Consider the following 24,704-nt stretch of genomic DNA (forward strand, 5'->3'; position numbering starts at 1 on the left):
CTTTCATTCCCTGCCTGCTTTCAAACTGGATATGGAGGAATCCATTTGGAGTTGTTCACTGCAGAAAATGAGGAGAAAAAGATGGCGACAGCCAGAATCAGGAAAGAAATGTGTGATAATTGCCTGTCACCGCCTGTGCAGATGGGCCAACCAGGGGCAGAGCATTCAGCTCTAATTCTGATGGAACCACACTGTACTCATGTTTGTGTTCATAACGATCTTTGCAGTCCAGATGATAGCCCCACTCACTCTCCTGAGATGCTTCTGATCCCTTCTGAGTTCAGGGTTTCCTCTGTTAAACCTCCATGCTTTTCATGCCATTAGACTAAAATATAACACCACATGAAAGTGATTACTTGGAGATATCTATTCTGAGAGATGAGCTCTCATGGTGCATGTTCCCTTTGTGCAAGGGAAACCCAGCAGTTCATGCTTTGTTAAGGGAAGACTCCTCTTTTCTTGCATTTGTCCAGCAACGTTTTTAAACAGAATGATGCACAAAATGAATTGTTTGAGGGCACTGTTTCTCAGATGAGGATTTTGAGAAGACTTTTGTGTCTTGTGTAATAAGAAGCTGCAAAGCTACTTACTCCTTTATGCATCTTTCTGATGTGAGGCTTGATGCCAGCATCAAAATTCTGTCCTTTGCTGGACCAAAAGAACCATTGGCAGCTCTATGATGTTAATTTCTGCAAGGCTAAGTGATAATTCAAGCAGATTAGTGAATTGGTCTCACACACTGCAGTGGCCTGATCTTGTGGCTCCTTCTAGAAATGAAATTCTTCAATCCCGAACGTATATTTTTCCTATCAAAACACCAGACATATGTTAGTGCCAGCAAGAAATGTGACAGAGTGTTGATTCTGTCCTGGTCTGTGATTACCAGGACCAGAGAAACCAGACCTTGGGTGTAGAGTTGCTTTGGGAATGTGCAAGAGAAACTTGCACAGATGCTGTGCAGGTCTGCGCGAAGCTGATTTTTCTTTCAAAACTCAAGGTAAGCATTTCCCACTTCTTTTAAATCAAGAAGCTCTGCCTGTTAAATGACTCACGCTGAACATCTACCCTGTGTTGTCACTTCTGGTAGAGGGGCACCTCTGTACCTTAAACCACAGATGTTCAACAGGAAGCATGCAGGGCTGCACAGAGCCTGTCTGTCAGTCTGTCTGTTTGTCTGCAGAGGCCTCCAAGAGGAGATATGCTCGCTGCTGCAGCTGCAGAGGGAAGCCATGCAGTTGGCTGTGCTCCCTCCTGGGGCAGGTACACACGGCTTGCTGCTCTCTGATACAATCCAGTGTGTGACCTGACTGTTTGTGGCTTCTTTCAAATTGTCTTCACCACGAGGGATGATGGTAAGCAGCACTGCCCCTCCTGCGGAACAAATAGCCATTCGCTTGCAGCTTCTTGGGCATGGCTGATGGGTTGGTGGTGGGACCTGGTGATCTTGGTTGTCTTTTCCGATCTTAATGATTGTATGATTTGATTCTATGGTTCTAAACTGAAGCATTTGTTGGGTCTGAAAATTCCTCTGCTCACTTCAGCAGAAAGCAGTGACCTGAATGAGAAACCTCCCTCCCCCAGAACTGCAGTTTTACGTATTTCATTCCTTGGAAACACTTCCCCTAATTCTAGTTTAACTGATTGACCTCTTGTGTACTGAAGACTTCAGGTTTGAGCTGGCTGGGGTTCTGGGACCATGAAAAAAGCCATTGGTGTCAGAAGCTGCTTATTCATTTCAGCAGTTGACTCAGTTCAGTAGCTGCATCAAACATGTTCTTTTTCTTTTGTTTTGTTTTGTCTCAGGTGCTTTATGAATTCCAACAGCCTTTTCATGTTTGCTCTTTTAATTTAGCATGTAAAGACATCATTTGTTTCTACTTATCTCTAATTGCATTTGGATCACTCTTCAGGGGGACATACACCAAGGGACACGAAGCACAAATAACCTGCTAAGCAGAATACAGCATGCTTAGCACCCACAATATGTTCAAATTTCTCATTTGTTTCAGCTATAGAATTGCTTTAGTACATAACTTTCCTCCTTTGTAGCCGAGAGGGGGAAATGTAACACTGAGCTGAGCTCACTTGCAAGTAAACAGGTCTTAATTCCTACGAGTCGCTGAGACTCACCCTACCCGAGAAACAAATGCAAAAACAGATTAAAATCAGTGACCTCAAACGAGATTTCCTGCTTGCTGATTCTGAAATATGATTAAAATTGACTCAAATGCTTTGTCTGAAGTGGGCCCACCCTGAGCATCGTTGGCTTTGAGCACCTGGCCAGCAGTTTGCTGGCATTCCAACATGCAGTGCCAGCTGTTGATACGTGGCAGCGCTCAGGCAGGTGGCCCAGGACCAGCAGCAGCTCTTGCAGTGAGCCTGGAAAAGTGAGCAGGCCGTGCTATAGAGCCCACTGAAGGTAGTGCTGGGGCTCCTCAAAATTACGTTCAAATTTCCTTTCTTGCCTTTCAGAATCAGGTAAACGCTCCGGCCCAAAGCTTTCCAAGTCCAAGTAGGGGAAATTCTGGAGTTCAAAGCCAAAAGATGTAAGCTATCCTTGCTTTGGGCACTCACCCTTCTGGTACAAGGAGGGGCAGCTTTGTCCTGGCTGTTCTCCAAAACCGATTGGGATAGCTCAGTGTCAGGTAACAAGAAGTTGTAGTCTCTTCTTTGTTTTTGTTCATTAAGTCTCTCCCGTCACAACTCGTGAAAGCTGTAATCGTGGGAGCACTGGGAAAGCCGTACTTGGTGAGCTGTCTCTGCTCTTGCACAAGGCTCTGGTGATTACCTCCTGGCAGCATCCATTTGCCTTGTGCAATGCACCACGCAGTTCCAAATCACTGCAGCTGCACTTCTGCATGCAGAGGTGACAGTAGGGCTGTGGCTTCATGGACACTTGTCTGATGGCAAAGCTGAAAGGGTTTCCTTCTGCTGCCCTGCCCAGCTCCAGAGGCTGAGCCTTTCCAAAAGTCAGCAAGGGCTTAAGTTAAAAGCAGAGCTGCGTCCTGAATGTGAAGAAATACTTCAAGGCATGTTTAAAACATGCAAACATGCGCAGGGCAGACTCCCTCCCTGTTATCAGCTCCAGCAATCCATCTGCCTGTGATACTGCTGTGCCCCAGCACGTGTCTCTAGGCTGCACATCAATGCATCAGTGCTCATAAATGCAGCCAAGCCAGTACAGCACCCATTTGGGCTCCTGAGATGTCAGGGTCAGTGCAGGCAGAGGCATCTGCCTGCCTTCACCTGTCTGCACCTGTGAGAGCATCCCTGCATGGAGGTGGGACCTGGTTCCCATCCTGGGGAGCGATCGGTTGCTGCACTGAAGCCAAGGCTCATCCTCTGCCCTTGTGCCTTAGAGACTGAAAGGGGAGAATCCTCTTTGCTCTCTTGGGGATGTTGACCTCATGCTGTGCTTTCTGCTTTTTCTATTTTAGTGGTAAAATATGTAAATATGTTGTTTGTGCTAAAAAAATGAAGTTTTGTCTATCAGACCACAGCTCGGAGCTGCTCTTTTACTGTGGCTTGATACCTGAATGGCAATGGTTGTGCTCTTCTTGGGAAATCAAATTTGGGAATAAGGTTGGAGATGATGAGGATTCAGCTCATAGCAGTGCTTAGTAATAGGAAGTTCATGCCAGTTTCCCTTCAATGGGGTTGTACCCTAGTCCTGGAGTACAGCCTGCCTTTGTATTTATGTATCTATATGTATGTATATAGGCATGTTTATAACAGGAGAGTTGTGCCTACAAACACCAGCAGTGAGCATGACAGCTAAGAGAAGAAAACATTGGTGTTAGTGATAATCTGTCGGATCCCTAAGTAATGGATTGCTTACTAATCCTGATGAGTGTAAACCACCAGAGCTGTGTACTTGAGAAGGTGAACCATCTGGAGGCTGTGGAAGGTAGCATTCTCTGCAACACAGCCCCTTTGTTCTGCTGTAGGACACACAGCACTGCAAGATGCTGCTCAGGAGAGGAGCTCGGGGCAATCTCCTACAGAGAGTACTGCAAATAACTGCCTGGGTTCCGTGAGGCTCTGAACTGAGCCCTTCAGAATTAAAGGGAAAGTTCAAAAACCCTCTGTGTTCTGCTTGGGTCCCATTATGCTGCTACTTCCATGTATTGTTTTTCTGTTGCAGCTGGCAAAATGTTTCTGTAGGAAAAGTGCTCTTTCTTCTCATCTTGCTGACCCTCCTGTTAGTGCCCCAATGGCTTTGAACCTGTAGCATGATCCCGTGGGCACTCGCAGCAATAAGGGATGCCTTCCCAACACAACCCAAGAGCTGCTGCCTAAATGGAGCAGGAAAGGCAATGAGGAAAGACAGAATGGCTGAGGTGATGCAAGAGGGTCAGGGTGGCATGGTGGAAGGCTGAGGACCATTATGGTGCTGGTGCTCTGCCAGAGCAGCCCTGTTTATGAGGTGTAATCCTGGGTTTTTTTGCTTTTATTTTAGGAAGTGAGTGCTCCAAGCTTTTCTGATCCTCCCCATCTGAGATAGATAGGCAGGAGCTGTAATTTAGAGCCTGCTGGAGCCAAAACACTGCCATGCCAAGGATACCTACAATGGGAACAGTGTTTTGGGGTGAGATAAGTGTTTCAGTGCTATTTTCTGGTAGTCCTTTCCCACGAGGGATTCCCCAGTATAGGTTTAGCCTCTAAAATGTTTTAGCCTAAACGTGTTATGGACAAAGGAGCTCAGCAGACACCAGCAGCTCCCTGGGCTGCAGCATTGTTCCTGCATGGCCGGCTCAGTGCTGTGCGCTGAGCTTTCATGCACTATCATCTAGAGAGGCAACTTTTGGTGTGACAGCGGGCAGGGAACGTATGGGGTGGGATGGGCACCCAGGAGAGCAGGGAGGATCTGTGGCACCTTCACGCCTGCCAGAATTCCGACAAACATGATCATTAGTTAAGCAATCCTGATATTTAAGCCCTCATCTTTGTTTCAGGGCTCTCCTGAATAGGAGCGGTTTGAATGGAACTTCTTTCAAGCTGTCAGCTGCTGTAGCTTAGGCAACATTTTTAATGATTGCTCGGCTATTAGAGTTGCAAAGGCAGAAATCTGGTTGTTCAGGAGACCACAGAGTGCATTCTGAAGGGAAGGAATGGGTCAGGGGTGGGCAGCTCCTGTTGGAAAGGATGCAGCTTGCTCACTAACCTACAGATTCTTCTTTCTTGGGCTGGTAGAATTTCTTTTCTGCAGGAAATATTTTGCTCAGACTGAGCAGTGAGGCACTGCACAGCTGCACAGGGAGGTGGGTCACCATCCCTGGGGGTGTTCAGAGCCGTGGAGATGTGGCACTGAGGGACGTGGGCAGTGGGCACAGTGACACGAGGTGCAGTTGGACTTGGGGATCTCAGGGGTCTTCTCCAGCCTTAATGATTCTGTGATTCTGTAATAGGAGTCCATAGCTGAGGGCTGGGGGATGGCTGCAGCATGGCCTTCCCCTCCCGTTCCAGCACTCCCTGCTCACTCCAGCAATGTAGTCCCGACGTCGCTCTGCAGCGAACCTCCTTAAGAGCACAGAAAGGGGAGGAGGAAGCGCAGCTCTCCGGCTCCCGCAACCCCACCTCCCGGTTATTTCATCTTCCTTACAAGGCTAAAGCTAGAAGCTTTCCTCTGCCTCTGGGTCCCTTAAAAGCAGCGCGGCGAGCCCCAGGGCTGTCAGTGGGATGTGGGGATGGGGGCACAGTGGGGCGGTGGAAGCCTACACCCACTGACCCAGCTCTGCAGGAGGAGCACCGAACCGTCCCAGCAGGAGACACCGAGGGGGACCAGAGCGCAACATGAGGGGTAAATATATTTTTCATTGGGAAGAGCAAAAGTAACTGGCTTTGTTTAGTCTGAAATTCGTTATTGTAAGCAGCTGTCCAACAACGAGGACTGAGAAATGCATTGACTGAGACCTGGGCAGAGCCTTAGGTCTGAGTTTGCTTCCCAGAGCAGCACTGGGTTAGAAAGACCAAGATGAATTCAGGTGGCTGTAGAAGTTCTGGGTTTCCTCTTTAGCCATTCACACCTGGGAACGTTTTTTTTAGAATCTGATTTCCTTTTTTGCTGTTACTGAAGCATTTTGAGTAGCAGTACATATGTTGCTATAAAAACAGAAAAAGCTGCAGAACCAAAACCCCTTCTGAGAAAGTGATAAGGACCAGGTCTTCCACCACAGCCAAGGGCTGCTGGGACATCTCAAATGTTCCTGCCCTTGTGTTCCTGTGCTGTCTGTTAGTGCTGTTAGTGCCTCCAGACAGACCCATGCCCCACTGCGCTGGAATGTCTGCCTCTGGCTGAGGTTGCTGCAGCTGGTATTTGGGATTCAGGTTTTTTTCCAGTTTAATTGAAACAAGATGAAGTTGTCTGCAAGTCCTATGAATTGTTTCCGTGTCTGACCATCCAGTCTGTCTGCAGTGTGATTCTGGGGCTGCTGAATGCGAATGGAGAAAGGGAAAACACCTCAGTGGCTGGGAACTGCTGTGGGCCAGACTGCTGGTGGGGTCAGAGCAGCCAGGGGCAGAGGATGCAGCCACTCTTGCAAATATGATAGTACCAACATCAGTGTAACTGTAAGGCGTGAGACCTGAATCGGAGTTCTCCAGAACTTAGAGATGCTCTTATTCAACAGGTAGAATGAAAAACTGTCCTTGGGAAAGCAGCTCCTGAGAGCTGTGACGGAGCCCTGCGGATCGCTGCCTCCCTAAGGCTCAGCCCAGCCTGGAGCTGGGTGGCTTTGCTGCGAGGATGGAAGTGCTGCGCCGCTCCTCCGTCTTTGCTGCAGAGGTGATGGAGGTGTTTGACAGGTCTCCCACCGACAAGGAGCTTGTGTCCCAAGCCAAGGCTCTCTGCAGGGACTACATCAACTCGAGGCTGATCCGTGCAGGTGTCAGCTGGAGCAAACCTGAGCACAATACCCCGGTGCCCGGCGGCAAGCTGGCTGAGGTGTCTGCCATCCTGCTGCGCCTGGGTGAGTCCCTGCGTGTGGTCTGGGCTTGGGAATCTCCCCTGGGCAGCTCCTTGGCTTGCACGTCCTTCATCCTTTAGGTTATTGCTCAGTGCTGTGGTTCTGAGACCCAACAGCAAATGATGTTTAACTGTGTAAAACTGCATCTGTGTAAGAGTTTTGTTTCTCTCTGTAGTTTGTCTCAGCTTGGCATTTTGAACAGGGCTTGTAATGGTTCTCCAGGCACCGGTGGGATCCTGGCAGCTCCATGCCTGGGCTTCATCAGCAGCTCACAGAAGTGGTTGCTCACCCAGCTGCAGGGATGTTTAATTAAGGGTAATTGCTTAGATGTGTGTACCACAAATCTTATAACACTGCTTTTTAGTGGCAGTGTGTTAATGTGCTCTCTTCGCCTTTCCCTACCCCAATCATTTAGCAAGATCTTTTCTTGGTTTTGGTCAGTGGGGCAGCTGTAGAATCTTCCATGCTTGGGGCAGCGTAGCAATCACTGATACAGGGACCTCTGCACCAAACTAAGCCTTGTGATGCAGGACACGGCTGTCTGTGGATGGCTGTCTGGGCCCAGCAGCACAGGGCAGTGGAGACTTTTCAATCATGGCACTTGTGGACACCCAGCGGCTGCCCTGGCAGAGCACTCAGCTGTGCACTTGACATGGCTGTGGGAGCAGCTCTGGAGCAGTGCCTGCAGCCTGAGCACCCTCTGGCTGCTGCCCATTGCCTACCTTTGGCTTTAGGCTTCAACCTGTATGCTCAAGTCAAGCACTCTTCTCTAGATCCTAGCACTCTGGTTCTAGGAGGTTGCTTCCAACATCCCTCTTTGCCTGCAGGTTGGAATATCAGTTCACATTTGGCTTGGAAACTACCATTGGCATTTGCATCTGATTTAATTACACCAAAGTTCAAATAAGTCCGGTGAAGCAACCTTTAACTGAGCCCAACCAAATCAGGGCCAGACTGGTTCCCCCACTTTCTCTTCTTTCTAGTTCTTTTGGATGTTATCCCAAATTCGTTTTTAAGGCATACATGGTTTTCTTTTTTTCTTTTGGCTGGCTTTTATTAAATTACTATTCTTTTACATGTTTTCTTTCCTATGCTGAATCTTCTGTTGTTTTTGTCCATCTGTCAGCCTGGCTGCCTCTTTGTCTCCCCAGTTTTTCTTGGGCTGGGGTTGAGCCAGATCTTCTGTGGGAGGCCAGGAGGACACTGAAGGGCGAGCAGGTGGCAGCCTGTGTCTGGAGGCGTCTCCTGGGTGACTCTGCTACCACTGATTCTCCTCCAGATGGAGAGGTTTGGCTGACAGTTATGGGAACTCTGCGCTTCTCTGAGCAAATCTGCTTGGAGAGAGCCATGGCTTGCTTGGTTCCCATGCAGCAAGAAGGGGGAGCTGTATTTCTTAGTAGAATTGTGAGAGGATTGGCCATTGATGTGGCCAAGAGATCTCAGACCACATGTGGCGTAGGTCTGGTGTACCTGAACCAGAGGTTGCAGCAGCAGGAGCAGGCTGCAGGCACTGAACCCAGCCCAAATTATGTCCTAGCCACCCCTCTGGGCTGGGGACGAAGCTGTGTGCTCCCTGCGGAGCCAGAGCAGCTGCTGAGGATGTAAGGAATGGTGCCTCTTATCAGCCCTGGCCATGCAGGCTCAGGGTTTCCTCTTTCCTCGGCCTATATGGAACAATGCCCCGGGCACAAAGGGTCAGAAGAATTCATTTGTGGCCTCCTGTGAAGCTGGGCTCTGCTTGTCTTATGCTGAGTGCTGGGGAATAGTTTTATGAATTCAAGTTGAGCAGCTGGAGCAGCTGCTGCTTAACAAAGCCCTGATGGGATGATGCCTTTGTTCCTAGTTCCCATTTAATGCCATCCTCTGGGTGCTCGGTTGCCCTCTGGCTGGGACAAGCCACCTTGGCCCTGCAGTGACACTGACTCAATGGTCCTTATGGGTCTCACCCGGGTCAGGGTGCTGAAGTGACCCTATGGATGTCTAGAGGCCATGACAGCTCTTCTCTTCTCCTGGGTCCTCCTATGCAGAAGGATGAGCGTTCATCTAGATGGCCAAATGAGAACCTCCATGCACACAAGGCTTTGGTCTCATGCCATGTTCACACTGTATAACGCTCCTACAGCATCTTCTTAAATATCCATGAGAGGTAAAACAATTAGAGATAGTGGTTAATGATTGTACTGGTCAGGATGGCTTGTTAGTCTGCAGAGGAAAGCTGTGCTGCTGATGTTCCAACACAAACCTGCTAGGAGGGTGTTCTCTGTTTGTCCTTGCTCTTTTTGTCTTGATCTTCAAGCTAACTTGACACCACCAACTGGGTCCCAGCTGGGGAAAAACCAACCTGGATAGAAAGCACATCCTGTGTGTGCCAGGAACTTTGCTGGGGAAGCCAGGCAGGCAAATGGACTGCTGGGAGTCGGGTAGGAGCTCTGCTCCGTCACTCTGTGCACAGAGAGCTGAGCCGGGAGTCTCTCCTCGATGCTGTGTGGCTCCAGGTGGATTCCTGGCTTCTGTCAGCCTCCAACACGCCTGAGTCACTCTCATCTCATGACGTTTTTTGTACAGGTTGAGAAAGGGCGTATCTTCCAACAGCTCACACAGGTGTATGTGCCTCTTTCTCGCTGCTGGCTTTGTTCCTTTCAGACTGTGGGGAAAGGAGGGCGCAGGCAATACTGGGACAAAGGACGGAGGTGCCGGGGCTGCTTCTAAGTGACCCTGAGAGCTGTGCTGCCTGTTTGACACCAGATGGAGGGATGGCCCCAGCTGTGATTCCAGCATGCTGACCCCAGGTATTTGCTTGCAGGGGATGAGCTGGAATACATTCGCCCCAACGTCTATCGCAACATCGCCCGCCAGCTGAACATCTCGCTGCACTCGGAGACGGTGGTGACGGATGCTTTCCTGGCCGTGGCTGCACAGATCTTCACTGCAGGTACCGCACCCAGACAGGCAGACAGGGCTGGGGCGGGCAGGAACAGGATGGGGCCGCTGTTATGGGATGGCTGCGAGGTGGGGCCAGGTTTAGGAAAGAGCCGTGGGCAGTTTGGCAGCATGCCCTTCTGTAATGATTTAATGAGCTCCTCCGTGCTCTGTTGTTCTGGCAGGGAAGTGCCCCATTCTGTGCATCCTCCTGGCATTTCTCGCTCGTTCTAGAAGCCGTCTCCTGCCCTGCCTCCGTAGGAGGTGGTGTTACCGCATCGCACAAGGAGGTCGCTCATTCCAAGCTCCTTTGCTCACCGCTGGCAACCGGAGCAGGTTCATTACACGGGAGCCTCCCTTGTTCCAGCTCATGCTGCTGGTGCTGGGAGCCAGAGCTAACTCATCACAAGGGAGTTCCCTCTTCCTGGCTTCCTTTCCCCCAGCGACAGCCAGGGCTGCAATGGAGCCTGCTGCTTCCAGCTGCTGCCTTGTGCTTGGAGGCAGGACCGCTCTCCTCTGAGCCAGGTAAACATGGCAGGCACGTCTGAGTGTTGCTATGTTGAAGGACAGCCTTGTCATTTCGGCGCTGAGCTTTATTTGCCCTGAAAAGCAGAGGTCAGGTTTGCAGGCATGGGTATTTGCAGCACAGGCAAGTAGGTTATCTTCTTAGCTGAGCACAGCTGACTGTATCCCAACCACATCCCAAGCGAGGTGGGGAATTCAACAGAAAGCTGGAGGGCTCCAGGCAGAGCAGCATGCCGTGTGCTGGGAGCCTCACCTCGTGCATTGACAGTGTGTGTTTGTTGAGAAATGCACTTATTGTTCTTCAATTCCAAGCTCAGGAGTCGCATGAGAAGCTTGAATGGTCTTAATGTTGTGGTCTTGGTTTATTTGTTGTTGAAAGTAAAGCTGGAAATTGTATCTCTTGGCCCCAGACTCAGGGGTTTTGAGGTGGTAAGGCCGCAGACTCAGTCCTTTGAGGGTGGCAATTGGGAAGCTTTGGGGATGTAGTAGAAGCCCAGGCTAAAGCTCTGCTGTGGGTGCTGGGGACTCAGTGCTGCATTAGCCTCCAGCAGATGGTTGTGCACGGGTGTGGGTTCCAACCTTACACTGCTCTGCATTCTCTTCTTTCCCGTCTCTGCTTCATACCAACCAGCAGGACAGCCTGTGGATGTGAGGTTGAAGCACTGCTTCAGTGGCTTTTGTCAATTCATTTCTGTAGCTTCTCTTGCTAGAAGGCTGCTGAGTAGTAGAGGGGGAAGGAAGAGTTCACTGATTTTAACATTCATGAGTCCTAGCAGCAGTCTCAAGGCTCAGCATTTAATGTTAAATCCAGCAGATCAGTGCTAGCAGTGACAGCCAGGCACTTCTCTTTTTTTTTTTTTTTTTTTTTTTTCATAGTTCAGAGGAAAGAGGCTCTTAATGGGTGAAGGAAATGAGAGAGCTCGAATGCAGCCTGAATTTTCAAGCCAGTTACCAATGGCTAAAGCACCTGACCCTGTTTTTCACTGTCCAGTTTATTAAGAAAACAGCTCCAGTCTGACATTGCAGTGCCGAGACAATCTGAGGAGCCCATCAGACACTTGCAGTGCCTGTCCAGCAATGGAATGTAAGAGTTTTACCCTGTCTTGTTGAAGAGGACAGTTGCACCCCCCTGCTTAGCACTGCTGTGTAGGTGTAGCAGCGAGGGACATGGTCAGTGGGCACAGTGGGGATGGGTTCATGGTTGGACCAGATGACCTTAGAGGTCTTTTCCAACTTCAGTGATTCTATGGTTCTATGATTATACTGGTTTTATAGTTTTGGGTGCTGGTAAGCTCTTAATTAACAGTGCTTGGGCTGCAGTGAGCCCTCTGCAAAAAGGACCAGGGATGCATGAGGTTGCCAAGAGAACATGCCTCCCTGCAGCTGGAATGTTGCTAGCAATGCACCTTGCTGCTGCCTCACCCTGCAGGCTTTATGAGCTCCCTGCCTCGTGCACATCCCTCTTGGCTCCTTTTTCTCCACCAGCGAAGAGCATACTGGGCCTGGCTCATCCTTCAAGCTGCTGAAACATAGCACTGGATTATGTTTCTCTGAGGTCTGACTGGCAGGTCAGATGGATGTGAGTGGGATGAGGGCAGTTTGTCTGAGTGCTTGGGCAGCACAGTGCTGGGGGCTGCGTGGCCACACGCTCCCCTGGGCTCGCTGACATGCAGTGGGAATGCATTCAAGAGCAGCTCTTTCCTGCTAATTCATTTTCCCTTGGGCTCGCAGTGTTTACATACCTCCAGCTCCAAGGCTGGCCTTGAGGCTGCAACTTGTATTTCTTACTTTTAAAAACACTTTCTAAGTGGCTTGTCTCATTTTCTTCTGTTCCACCTCTGTGGGCAGAAATTTTAGGGAATTTTCTGCTTTAATCACTCTTCAGGACCAATTACATCCAGCTGGTGCAGATGCATCCAGCTGCTGCCACCCTGCCTGCAGCAGCAGTGATGGAATCTTTGGCATAGAGGAATTGGGAGGGAAGGGATTTCTTACTCCCCTACCCCTGCAGCTCAGGTTTGCCAGGAAGCAGCCCCAGGGATTGATTTGACCCTTATAGAGTGCTCTGTAAAAAAGAGGGAATGGGAAGTGACCACTGAGCCCTTCACATCCATCACTTCGACAAGCATTGTTGCCAGTTTGTGCCATCCATGTGAAGGGGAGGGCTCTGTCCCTGTGCTGGGGAGGGCTTTACCCCTCTGAAATATCTAGAATCCAACAGCCTGCAAGAAGGACCATCGACCAGTGGGGAAGGCAAGAACTGAAGGAGCTTTCCCTCCCTCTTTCCTTGGAGCTGGACCAACATGTCCATACTGCAAACTGCTTTGTTGTGTGTTAGAACCATAGAATCATAGAGGTTGGAAAAGATCCCTAAGATCCCCAGGTCCAGCCCCGGCCGATCCAACCATGCCTGCTGCCCACATCTCCATGGTTCTGGAACACCTCCAGGAAAATAACAGCCACTTTATCAATAACTTCTTATGATCCTGGGGACAGTGCCTATAGAGAACAGCATCACAGGACCCTGCTGTGGGTTATTATTGCTGCTACAGTGCCTAGCAAAATGATCTTTTGTAGATTTTGATGTCGCATTAGTCACGAGTGGAAGAACTGCTTTTTTGGAACAGCAAATGGATATTTGTTGTCAGCGTAACAAACCATTCCTGTGGCTGATATTTGAATAGTTTCTCTATAAAGCAAACTTCCCAGCATAGCCAAAGGAAATCCACATACCCCTGTGCTGTGTGCATGCAGAGGGCTGCGTTCCCAGGTTGCTGCTCCTGTTAAGAGCCTGATCAGAGATTGCCAGCTGTGATGCCTGAGTGTGGAGGATTTACACCCTGTGGTGTTGGCTCAGTATGGGGATAACATGGAGCTGGCTGGTGCCCAGAGCACAGCCCGGGCATGGACTGCCAGCGCTGCAGGGAGATGGCTGCTGCTGGGACAGCATCCATGGGGCTCTTGCTGCGGGCAGGCCAGCCTCACAGGAAGCTCTGCTTTAGGGAGGTTAGATAGCTGGCTGGCACGGCTGGCTGCACTGTCCTCGGTGGGACAGGTGTGAGGTGTGAAATGCTTGTGGAGCTACCTCGTTGGAGACTGAGTCCAGGAGGACTCCAACTGTCTTGAACCCGTAGCTCTACTTCCCTTGTTTGGTCTTTGTCATGGCAGAATGGAATGTGCAGATGCTTATTGCTTATGTGCTCTGTCTGTCACTTTGGAAGAGACTCCGATCTAGAAAAAAAAACAAACAGGAATGCTTTTATGTCTTTGGGTGGTGTCTTTGGGCTGCTTTCTCCAAAGCTGCACGTATGGGGCTAAGCAGTGGTCAAAGCATGCCCAGTTTTAATCACTCACAGGAAAGCATGCAGGACCACAGCTGCAGCCAGACTCAAACCCTCATGCTTAAAGAGTGGGCACCTGTGATAGAGGAGGGTTTTGCCCTTCGATCCGTGTAAACGTGAGCACCCTCTCTTCTTTTCCCAGGCATAACATGGGGCAAGGTGGTTTCTCTCTACGCTGTGGCAGCGGGGCTGGCAGTGGACTGTGTGCGTCATGCACAGCCAGCCATGGTCCACACCATCGTGGACTGCCTGGGAGAGTTTGTCCGCAAGACCTTGGTGACGTGGCTGAAGAGGCGAGGAGGCTGGGTAAGAGATGCTGGCTGGTCTGGCTTGCTTCCCCATGGGCAGACCGGGAAACAGCCCAGTTAATGCATCTTGTTGTAGAATGACATTGGGTGAGATTGTTCCTGTGCTAGGCTCTCATAGCTCTGTTACTTTCTCCTCGCCCTGTCCTCAACAGTGTCAGCTGTTCTGGTCTTCAGCTTCCTGTGCACTCGTTCAATCCTCACCCACTGATGCCTCTTCTGTTCCTGTCCTGAATTTCTCTGGAGCAGGCAGACAGTTGTAGTAGCAGACTGTAAACAGGAGCCATCACCCAGTGTTTGATTTCTGTGGTTCTCTCTATAGCCCGTGAGAAATACAGTGATCTTATGGAGAACAATTTGGAGTAAGAGCTTTATTTAGGTGCTGTGGAATAGCCAGACACCTCACCAGTGACCTCCCTAGGAGCTCGAGCTGCTGGCTGAGCTGTGGCAGGATCAAAAGCAGGGTGATGTACATGATGGGGGGCAGCTGGAAAGGTAGCAATGTTCTGATTTTGGATCCATTGCTACCTTTGGTCATCCCTGCTCTCTCTAAAGCTGCCACCTTGGGCCCGGTGGGCTGATTGGCTGGGCTGGAGAGTAACCATTTTATTGAATGCCCCGACTTGTTTCATTTTGTGTCTGCTCAAATAATTGTGCTGAGGTACTGGAGAGGATGCCCTGGGAAAGAACTCACCAAGCTGCACTGTTCCTATCCCCACCTCAGCCCATCGGTGAGGTTTATTCTGAGTACCTGTGGGGCTAGTTGAAATGTTTTCTTTGAAAGTTTTTCCTTTGGGGGGGGAAAAAAAAAAGTTTCCTTAAAATTGGAATGTTGCATAGGAATGTGCCCCCTTCTAGTTTCCCAACTAAGTTGCTTCCTTGTTCTGGTAAACCATGTATGTTCAGATAAGTTAACATCTTGTTTTAATTTTTGTGGTGCGTTGTTAGACTTCAAAACAAAGTGTTTGATAGTTCCAAATGGATATTTTTGGAAAGTTTGTTGCATAGCAAGCAAGCCACAGAGCCCATCCCCTGTCCAGAATGAGCTCTCAGCAGCTGAAGAGAGGAGCCCTGTCCTTGTCTGCTCCTGGTGCAGCCGTTTCTACTCGAGTGCCATTCCATTTGCCCTGGTGCTGCTGAAGGCATGCTGCTTGCTCTCAGAATCCAGCCCTAGGAAAGGGAAGCCCCTGATCAGACAAGAAAGCTGTGAAAGCTGCTGGCTGTTACTGATTACCTCCTGTTGTAAGCACGCTTATCAGCAGCTCTGGGCTGCACAGAGGAGATAGCTTCCCTCCAGAAACAAGTGGCTCCTTCAGCAGAGGGGAAGTCTCCTCATCCCTGTGCCTTTGTGCTGTGTTTCCCTGAACGTTGTTCCTCTCAGCTAGGCGCTGCAGCGTGACATTTCCCAGCCCTGTTCCCAGAAGGGCCAGGCGAAGTGGCTCTGTGCTGGAGCCCCTTTCATCTGCTGCCTGATCTCACTGCTGTTGGTTTGTCTTGGCCTGGCGTCTGCCTTTCCTCTGTGCACATGGCCCCACCACACACCTGCTTGGGCTGCCAAGAGGAACCTCTGAGCTCCAGGCAGTGCCGGGAGAGCACAGCAGTATGGGCCCATATGGTCTATTATGACCCCCCAGTCCCATATTTTATAGGGTGGAGAAAGCCTCTAACTGCCATGGTCCAACACCTCTTAGGAGAAAGAAAAAGCATTTAACTCTTGGGGGTACCATCTCTCCCCGAGGAGCGTTTGCAGCCTCAGCAGGGGTTTTGCAGGGGAGTAGAAAGGTTTTTCAGCAGCTGCTATGGATGGTTGCTCCAAAGAAGAGCTTGAGACCTGAACTTGTTCAATGAATAAATAACAGGCAAAGATCAAACTGTCGCTGTAGCAGCTTATCAGTGCCTCACAAAGGCCTGTTTAATTAAGTGGCTTTGAAATTTTCAGTTTCAGTGCCTTATCTGGTATGCTTTGTTTGGATTACAATAACCAAGGCAATTGTTAAACAGCTGAGCAGTTGTGTTTATCTAAGAGAGCACAGTACCAGTCTCAAGGTGCTGCTGAGCACGGCTCTTCTCAGCTGGCCACAGAGAGCTCGTTACATCAGCATGGAGCAGGTGATGCTCATCTCAGATCAGCCATCTCTGTAGCTGCCACTCACAAGGTGCATTCACCCAGCACTGATTGCCATGAGGCTCTGGCTCATAGGGAGCCGTGGGCTCTGCTGGTACTGAGTGTCAAGACTTTTACAGCTGCAGCCTTTCCCCGCCTTGCTGTTCACCCCAGGAATTCCCCATGCACTGATTCAGCTTCCTGCTGCTATCCACTCCTCCCTACTCAAGCCATCTCTGCTCGCTGGGTGTGTATGAGCTCAGAGACCCCAAAGCAGCATGGTAATGCAGCATGCCAGCCTTCAGACTTCCTGGGGCTGCTATTATCAGACCTTCCACACGTAGATGATCTTGGTGTCAGTTAACGAAGCTTTATTCACTTTGTCCCTGCGTCCTCCCTCTTGTTTTCTTCTAATTATTGCTAAGATTGCTCAAGTGTGTCTTGCTGGCATCTTGAATGCAGGTGGGAACATTGGAAAAGATTATTGGGATGTTCAGTGATCCTTGTTCCTCTCTTCAAGGAGGCTGCGCTCTTCTCAGTGATAGGATCACAGAATGATTTGAGTTGGAAGGGACTTTACTCTGAGGAACAGTGCCAGGGTCTCACCATCCCCTGAGTAAATAATTTTTTCCTGACATCTGACCTAAGTCTCCCCTCTCTTAGTTTAAAACCATTCCCCCTTGTCTTATCAATATCAGATTGTGCAAAAAGCTCACTCCTGCTTTTATGCTTCCTTCAACCACTGAAAGGCCACAGTCAGGTCTCCCCACAGCCTTCTCTTCTCCAAGCTTAACAAGCCCAGCTCCTTCAGCCTGTCTTCCTAGGAAAGGTGTTCCAGCCCTCTGATCATTTTTATGGCCCTCCTCTGGACCTCCTTTAACAGCTTTGCATCCGTCTCCTTCTGAGGCCTCAGGTCTGGACATAGTACTCCAGTCAGAGAAGGGCTGCTCGCCAAGCTATGGTGTAAAGAGAAAGCTGTGAGGCCAATGGATATTTGCCCATCTTTGTCTCTCAGTTTTGGTTCACTTTTGCCACCGTACAGTCCCTGGTATTTCTGAAAACCTCATCAAACTGATACGGTAACAGTGCGCCCTGTGTCACAGAGCTGCAGCCCATAGTTCCTTGTGCTTGGCTGATGTTTAACCACAATACAAATTTTGCAGGCAAAATTGCAGGTAAGCAAATGAAAATTTGCTTACCCCTCCCAGCAGATGTAATTTTCTATCCGCTTCTGTCCTGTTCGCTTTACCCTCCAGATATTTTCTGCTCTCTCCTCCCCGTCCCAGCCGAGATCAAATCTCCATGAATTCACTGCATTGTTATTTCTGTTCATCACGGGCTGCCATTCCTGTCAATACCTGACAGTGGCTGCCCAGCAATCCATACCTCTGGCCCATGTGCCGGGCAGCACCGCAGCCAGCAGACACATTCCCACAAACAAAGCTTGCATTGCTCGCGATTTAAATCATGGGTTTACTTCCTTGAACGAGTTCCAAATAAAACATTAAGGCAAGAGAAAAAGTGCAAGCAACTTGAGCTGATATTAAACAGGACAACCTCAGGGAAGCATCGTGCTTTGCAGAAAGGGATGGGAAGGCTGTTGTTGCCAAGGTTTCTCCTGGGAAAGGGAGGAAAGTTTCTTTTATTTTGCTGTTGAAAATGGAAATGCTTGCTGATCCTCCCGTAGCATTCCTTTCCCCAGGCGTGGCTTGTTTTGAGGTACGCAGTGGCCGGGTGGGTCTGGGCATGGCTGCTGACCTCTGCTCCCCCTCCTCAGGCAGACATCACCAAGTGCGTGGTCAGCACCGACCCCAGTCTCCGCTCCCACTGGCTCGTGGCCGCCATCTGCAGCTTTGGGCACTTCCTCAAGGCCATCTTCTTCGTGTTGCTGCCCGAGAGATGAGTCCCACTGCCCCGTGCCCCATCTCCTCCCCCACTCCAGAAGCAGTGGCCGTGGGCTCTGAAGAGGAGGAAGAGAAGAACTGGTACAGACACAACTTGTTCTCCTCTCCCTTAGCTGGTGGCAGCTGATGGACTTCATTCTCCTTTGATGGCCCCAGGAGCCTCTCCCACTGTTTATGTCCCAGGAGCCCTGTTTCCCGTGGGGACCAGATGAGGAAGGAGCTACGATTTGAAATGAAATGGAAAGAAGAGAGGAGGAGCAGCCCTCCCTCGCTGCATGCAATCCCCTTTCAGTCTTCAGACTTGCCTTGTGTCACTTCTTGTTGTTGTGTTTTGCTAAGGCTCCATCTCCTCCTCGCTCCCTGGCTCCGTGTCATTGGGCTCTCCCCACAGCACAGCGTGACAGACGGTACCGTGCTGTGATGGGATTTGTATGGGATGAAACCAGATGTACCATCATCAGATGCTTCCCTCTCTGACATTCCTTGGGAAATGCGTTTTGTGGTGTGTGTGCAGGGCAGCTGCATGGGATGCAGTTAGCAAGGGCGCTGCTCTGACCTCTTACTGAGCCCACGTGCATCACATCAAACAAGGGACTGAGCAACAACTCAGGTTGGAATTTTGCAGTGAAGGCAAAGCTCAATGTGTAAGTGGGACAGGTGAGATGAGGGAAGCAGTAAGTGAGCTGCCTGGTGTTACGAAGGGGGGGAAAGCCGTGTCAAAAGGAACTGTTTTATATTTCTCCCTTATTGTCTTCAGGAGTACAGCCTGTAGTCCTCTTTGTATTGTACAATAAAGGAAAGTAGGTGTTGTTTATTGTAAAGGGTAATGTATTTGTTTCCAGAGTTAAAAATTCCAAAAAAGGCCAAAACAGTGCAGAGACGAACACCGGAGCCATGCTAAAAATACTCCAGCATTTCCCCTGGTAGGAGATGTTAATGTGATAAAAGCATCTGCTTCGTACTTTGGCCCGTGGTGTGGCCATGTCACAGGTGTTTGTTCCAGGGATAGGTGAGCTGCTCTTGCAGTGTACGTGGTGAGCTGAGCTAACCACACTGAGAGCACAGAGAGCAGTAACTGCACTGGAAGCAGACTGCTAGGGGGATGCAGCTTCTTCGTCTCAAAGAAGCTTACTAAAATCAGACTTGTCCTTCCTGGAAGAACCTCGGCTGCGTGTAGCTTGGACTCGGACAGCCCTGCAGCTGGTAAAGTGCAGCCCACCTTGTCATGCCTCGTGCTTTATGGAGCGTGGGTGAGCTGATGGAGCCAGCATGATCGTACTGCAACTGCAAAAACCTTCCTCAGTTTGGATGCTAGTTTGAAATGTAATGCTTTAGGCTATGACTGCTCTTAGAATAAACAAGGGATATCAGAGGGACCAACAAATAACATCAAGAGTTAAAGGCACCAATTAAGTCAGTTTGAGAAAAAGATAAGAATGATAAGCCAAAGAAAGCAGCATTGCTGGAAAGGAATGTGTGTGGGTGGGAAGGGGCTGCACACCAGGCAGACAGCAATTCCATCTGGAAGCTGCAGACAGCAAAGGGCTGAGGAAGATCCCTGCAAGCTGGTCTCAGTCCTTAACCTGCAGCAAAATGCAGCATTACTTACATCTTCGGTGCTGTGGAGGATGTGGATTCCCAGTGATATGTGTGTGTGGTTTTTTGGAGCAGCCGATTCTCTGGGCTTGTGCTCTCTTAGGCAGATTTCTCCTGCTCGCTTCGTTCTTTTCCCATTTGCTAATGTGCGTGCAGACTGGATTCAGCTTGTCCCATGTCTGTTAAACCAGGAAAATGCTTCCAGAGCCCCGTGGGCTCTCCTTGTGGGACAACCATGCAGCGTACTTCTGGAGGAGCCCTGAGCTACTAGCTCCTAGACACAATGGCACTTAAACTGCATTCCTAACTCAGCCCAAATTCTGGGGCTGTAAGAGTGTCTGCTTTCTCACTCCCTGTGCAACAACCACATTGACACCAGTCCTCCTACCAAAACAAATAGCAAGCTGTACTGTTTGTGCTGTCATGCATTTCTAAGCAGAGGTTTCAAGCCTGCTTTAGCTGGGTATTTATACTGTGTTCAGCTCTACTTGTAATATTTAGGCGTTTCAAAGTACTTCCAGAGGTCCTTGACAATCTCAACAAGTCTGTGGTTCTGTGGTTTCTTATCCTTTTTAGTCCTACCTGATGGAGGCATCGGGTTGGTTGTTTATCACCCCAGTAAACACCTTCCTTTTATGTGATGGGTAAAGATCTTGGAATTGTGTTGAATTTATTTAGCAGCTGAGGAAAAGGACACCATTTGTGGAAGCTGGAAGAGGAAGAACCTGGTAACATGGCTGCCCCTCACCAGCTGGTCTGCATTCCCTATGCTCACATAAAGTGCTATGAAGTGCTGCTGCCTTGCTGCCACCCTGAAATGGGCTTAGGCTATGGGGGCTTAGGCTATGGGGGTGTGGGAGATGCCCAGACAATTGCAGGAGGAGGGAGAAAGGGCTGCAGTGGGGAAACAGCACTCAGTCAATGGAAATATTTTTTTTATCAGAACAGTGGAGAGTAGAAAAGCTATCTTGGCTGGGGTGTTCCAGTGACAGGCATTCGAGCAATGCTTATTGTGTCCTAGAGCTGACATTGCTTGGGACACAGCCTCACTTACACGGTCCCTGGTCAAACACTGGCACTCGGTTGACCTTCTTCAAAGTGCCAGGAGGAACTGAAGTGGTCTCACAGTTGCCTAGATGACATCACGTGCTCCTGCACTGCCATTTTTCTTGTAAAAGGAAAGAAAACAGCCTGTGAAGCCCTGAATTTATCAGACTTGCATCTGTATTTTATACTGAAGTACAAAACAATAGTCAGGGAGGGACATCAGTGTTTTCTGCAAAATTGAATTACCAAACTTCCCCATTTTCAGTCTTGTTGTTTGGAGCTTGAGAAAAGAGTCTGTCTCATTTTCTGTGATTCATCTTCTAGTGTGCAAGCTCCTTGTGTGGATTTTGTGTGCAATTAAGTTGAAGATGAAGCAGGTCTCGTGTCTCTCAGATGGCTTTCTGAGAGGATCAGGCCCCCGAGTTGTTCCGATGGCCTTGCCAAAAAGTTTCTTCACATGCCTCTCACCCACATGTGGTTCCTTGAATTCCATTTCTTCACTGATACTGTTTTTCTGTCAATCTAGGTTTTGTAATTTTTGGTAGCCATAAATCTGCCATGGTTTAATTATTTTCTCAGGGCAACGTGAAAACAATACATTTCACCAAACCAAAGACAAGGAAACAGCTAACAGCTAACTTAATATACTGCTGGCAGAGTCTATAAATTTCTTTTATCCAAGTGGTTTGACAGATGGAGTTTAAATACTCCCTCAGAAAAGCCTGTAACCTCTTCAACTCTAAACATTTTGACCCACTGGGATTATGAGCCTGCAACAGAGCTAAACAGAGTGATCCTCAGCTGAACTTTACACCACCGTGCAAGACCTGGAAGTGCACTGCACGTTCAAACAGAGTCTGTGGGAAATAGAGTACTCCTGGGTCAACCACACGACTGACCCAGAGGCAAGGTCCAGAGACCGTCCAGGCAAGGTCATATAAAAAAGATTTCCCTTCCACAAAAAAAAAAATTAAAAAATGTGTTGGAAAAATGGTTTCCAACTTCCTTACAAACATATTTCAGACTTCAATCTCAGAAGAAGCTTCATCTCGATCCTTGGCCCAAAGCTAATGATAGCACTACAGCTTTCATTCTCCATCATAGAATCATAGAATCGTTAAAGTTGGAAAAGACCTCTAAGACCATCAGGTCCAACCACCAATATTGCCCACTAAACCACGTCCTGCAGGGCCACATCTCCACTGCTCTGGAACACCTCCAGAGATGGTGACTCCACCACCTCCCTGGACAGCCCATGCCGATGCCTCAGTGCTCCTTCAGAGAAGTTTTTCCTAATATTCACCCTGAACCTGGCACAGCGTAAGGTCATCACCTCTCATCCTATTGCTGTAACCCAGTTGACCTGTTTTGTCACAACCTCCTCTCAGGGAGTTGCAGAGAGCTATGAGGTCTCCTCTGAGCCTTCTTTTCTCCAGACTACCCATCTCAGCTCCCTCACCCGCTTCCCTTAACGCTTGTGCTCCAGGCCTTTGATGTCATATCTCTACTTTTGTCAGAGCTTGGATAGCTAAAGCTGAGCTCAAAACAAAGGGCTAAAGAAACCAATCTATTGTTTCCACTGCTGGTCCTATCTCATGACCTTCTCTCATACTTGTATTATTCCACACCGAAGCTAGATAAAGTGAGTTCCCACCTCCAGAATGCAACATCCCATACTGGAACATGACCTTGATCCCAAGTCCCTTCCAGTCCACTGAATGGCACACTAGAGCTCTGTGAGGTACCGAGAGCTTTGTCGTCACTGATCTGCCGGGAGGCAAGAGGATGGGCAGGACAAGCCTCACACAGCTCTTGGTCCCCAGCACAGCCAAGAAGAGGAACTGTAAGGTTGAATCTGAAGTGCTCTCACTTTCACAATGTCACCTCTTTGCACCTCGTGTGACAGTGCTGTGCTGTGGTCAACACAGAGGCGGTTTTGTTCCCGTTTCCCACCAGAATTAAACCTGATTTTTCTGGTAATCTGAAGACTTAAAAAAAAAAAAAGAAGCCTTTTATTTTAATCTCATTGGCACTTGAAAGGAAAATTTGAATCATCACTAAGCTGCTAGAACACTGCTCTCAGTTCCTCAGCCAGGAGATACTGAGTGCCTTCTGAAGCCTGGCAAGTTTCCACAAGCAAAATCCCTGTCCTGTTTGGTGCTGGAGGGGCTGTCAGAGCTCCTAGGGAATGATGCCTGACCCCATGGCCATCCCAGTAACCCAGCAGGCTGCTTTCTGTCCCAGAGGATGCAGAGGGGAGTACTCGTGGCAGTCTACATCTCCCTCATGGCAGTCTACATCTCCAAGCTGCCCAATCTCAAGGAGCGTTTGGACACGGCTCTCACACATAGAGTTTGCCTTGGTGATCCTTGTGGGTCCTTTCCAACTGAGGATATTCCATGATTCTGTCAGTTACGCAGGAGAGAGCATGCCTGGCGCTTGTGCTCGCAGCATAGGCTGTTGTTTGCTGATGGCATTCTCTGGGCTGATGCATGCTGCAAGCCATGGGGTTGTGGCTGATGCTAAATTATCCAAAGCTGTGAAAAGATGCTTCAAATGTCTGTGTCCTTGGTTTTTATGGCTTAGCTGGAGAAGGAGAACAGCACTGCTAAAAATACTTACATGTTCAGTGTAGCATTCTGTCTCTGAGGGAGAGCAATGGCCTCACAAAGTGAAGCCAAAGCTGTATATTATTACAAGCAATAAACCTACTGGAGTCTGTAGCTGGCGTGCTCTAAATTATAAGCCAGCCTTTCCAAAGCCTACAGCACAGAGGTGGGAAGACTGGAAAAGTAGCACAGTAGCTTTGCTTAAATTCAAGCAGACTAATTAAGGGGAAAAAAATCAATTTAGTAGCATGCTCTGTATTATTTTGAGAGGGCGTTCACACACCTGAGGGCACAGCAGCCCCCATCACCTCGGCCCTTCAGCCCACTGCTGCATGCCGTCACGAAGGGGATGTCTTGGGGACACCAGGAGCCTGGGCTGACAATGTGCTGAGCAAGATTGATTTGCTGCTACTTACATCGCCCCATTTAGGAGTTTGTGAAAGGTGAGGCGCTGAGGGAAAGTGAAAAGAGTTGAGGAGCACGGCGTGGTCAAACAGTGTCCATGGATTCACAGCGTGATTTCCAGAAAACGGTTGTCTTGTGGAGATAGCTTCCTACTGAGAAGCGTTTGTTGACTGTATATATTTATATCTACAGACATAAAAATTTCAATCACTCCTTCTTTTGAAAGGCGTAGTAGCAGCTGAGAAAACATTTGCCCTTTTTCAAAGGGCTTTATTTACGTTAGCATTGGAGTGATTCAATACGGAGGCACCGGGCAGAGCTGGAGGGGACTTGCTTCTGCCCTTGAAGACGGAGTAGAGGCTTACATCAAAAGTGGGATTTAATCCTGCTGTTTTTCACTTAAAAGATTTAACAAAGTGCCTCCCTTTTACTTCAGCAGTGTCTCCAAGCACTCTCAGGCTTTAAGAAATAAAACACAGAGTGCTTTTTCTTATTTTTAAAGCTAGCAGTTGCCAGCTGGGGGACAGGAGTCCTCCTCATAGGCCCTAAGTCTCGGCCCCAGCCTCCCCAGCACCAACACTTGTACTTCTGCTGCAATCTCTCTGACATTTTCCAATCTTTTCACATTCGTATTTTAGCACTTAGTATCAAGGTTACTCCAAGACATGTCCATACAGGGGTTGGGTGCTGTGGGTATTGCCATCTATGCCATTAATCCAACCCAAGCGGCCACACTGCAAACTCAATTCCCTTCAAAGGAGTGCTGGAGCCAAAAACTGGTGCAATTAGAGGGAAATATGGGAGAGGTTCACTCATAAGAACTCCTCCACTCTTTTTCTGTTTGAGCTAATGGATCCCTCCAGCTGATGCAATTGGAGCGGTTTGTCTGGTTCGTGATGTGAAGGGGAAAACTATGGGGAAGAGGGTAATGGGATGCTGCTGGCTGGTCCTGCACATCCCACTGTCAGACTTTCAAGCTTCTCT

General features: G+C 49.1%; 1 protein-coding gene across 3 annotated transcripts; it reads left to right on the top strand.

Moving 5' to 3' along the window:
• The first annotated feature begins 1,167 nt into the window (after positions 1–1,167).
• BOK (BCL2 family apoptosis regulator BOK) lies at positions 1,168–18,884 on the top strand. Of its 3 annotated transcripts, none has more exons than XM_010716505.4 (5): positions 1,168–1,352; positions 6,630–6,968; positions 9,769–9,897; positions 13,893–14,056; positions 17,941–18,884. In XM_010716505.4, the coding sequence occupies exons 2-5, from the start codon at positions 6,746–6,748 to the stop codon at positions 18,121–18,123; spliced, it is 699 nt and encodes a 232-aa protein (XP_010714807.1). In that variant the 5' UTR covers positions 1,168–1,352; positions 6,630–6,745; the 3' UTR covers positions 18,124–18,884. The 3 variants fall into 3 exon arrangements, with proteins under 3 accessions (XP_010714807.1, XP_010714806.1, XP_010714808.1); XM_010716504.3 differs by lacking the exon at positions 1,168–1,352 and adding an exon at positions 5,141–5,800; XM_010716506.3 differs by lacking the exon at positions 1,168–1,352 and adding an exon at positions 5,160–5,800 and having other exon boundaries at positions 17,937–18,884.
• The last annotated feature ends 5,820 nt before the right edge of the window (positions 18,885–24,704 follow it).

Source organism: Meleagris gallopavo, chromosome 11 (assembly GCF_905368555.1).
Source record: "Meleagris gallopavo chromosome 11, MGAL_WU_HG_1.1, whole genome shotgun sequence".
NCBI lineage: Eukaryota > Metazoa > Chordata > Aves > Galliformes > Phasianidae > Meleagris > Meleagris gallopavo.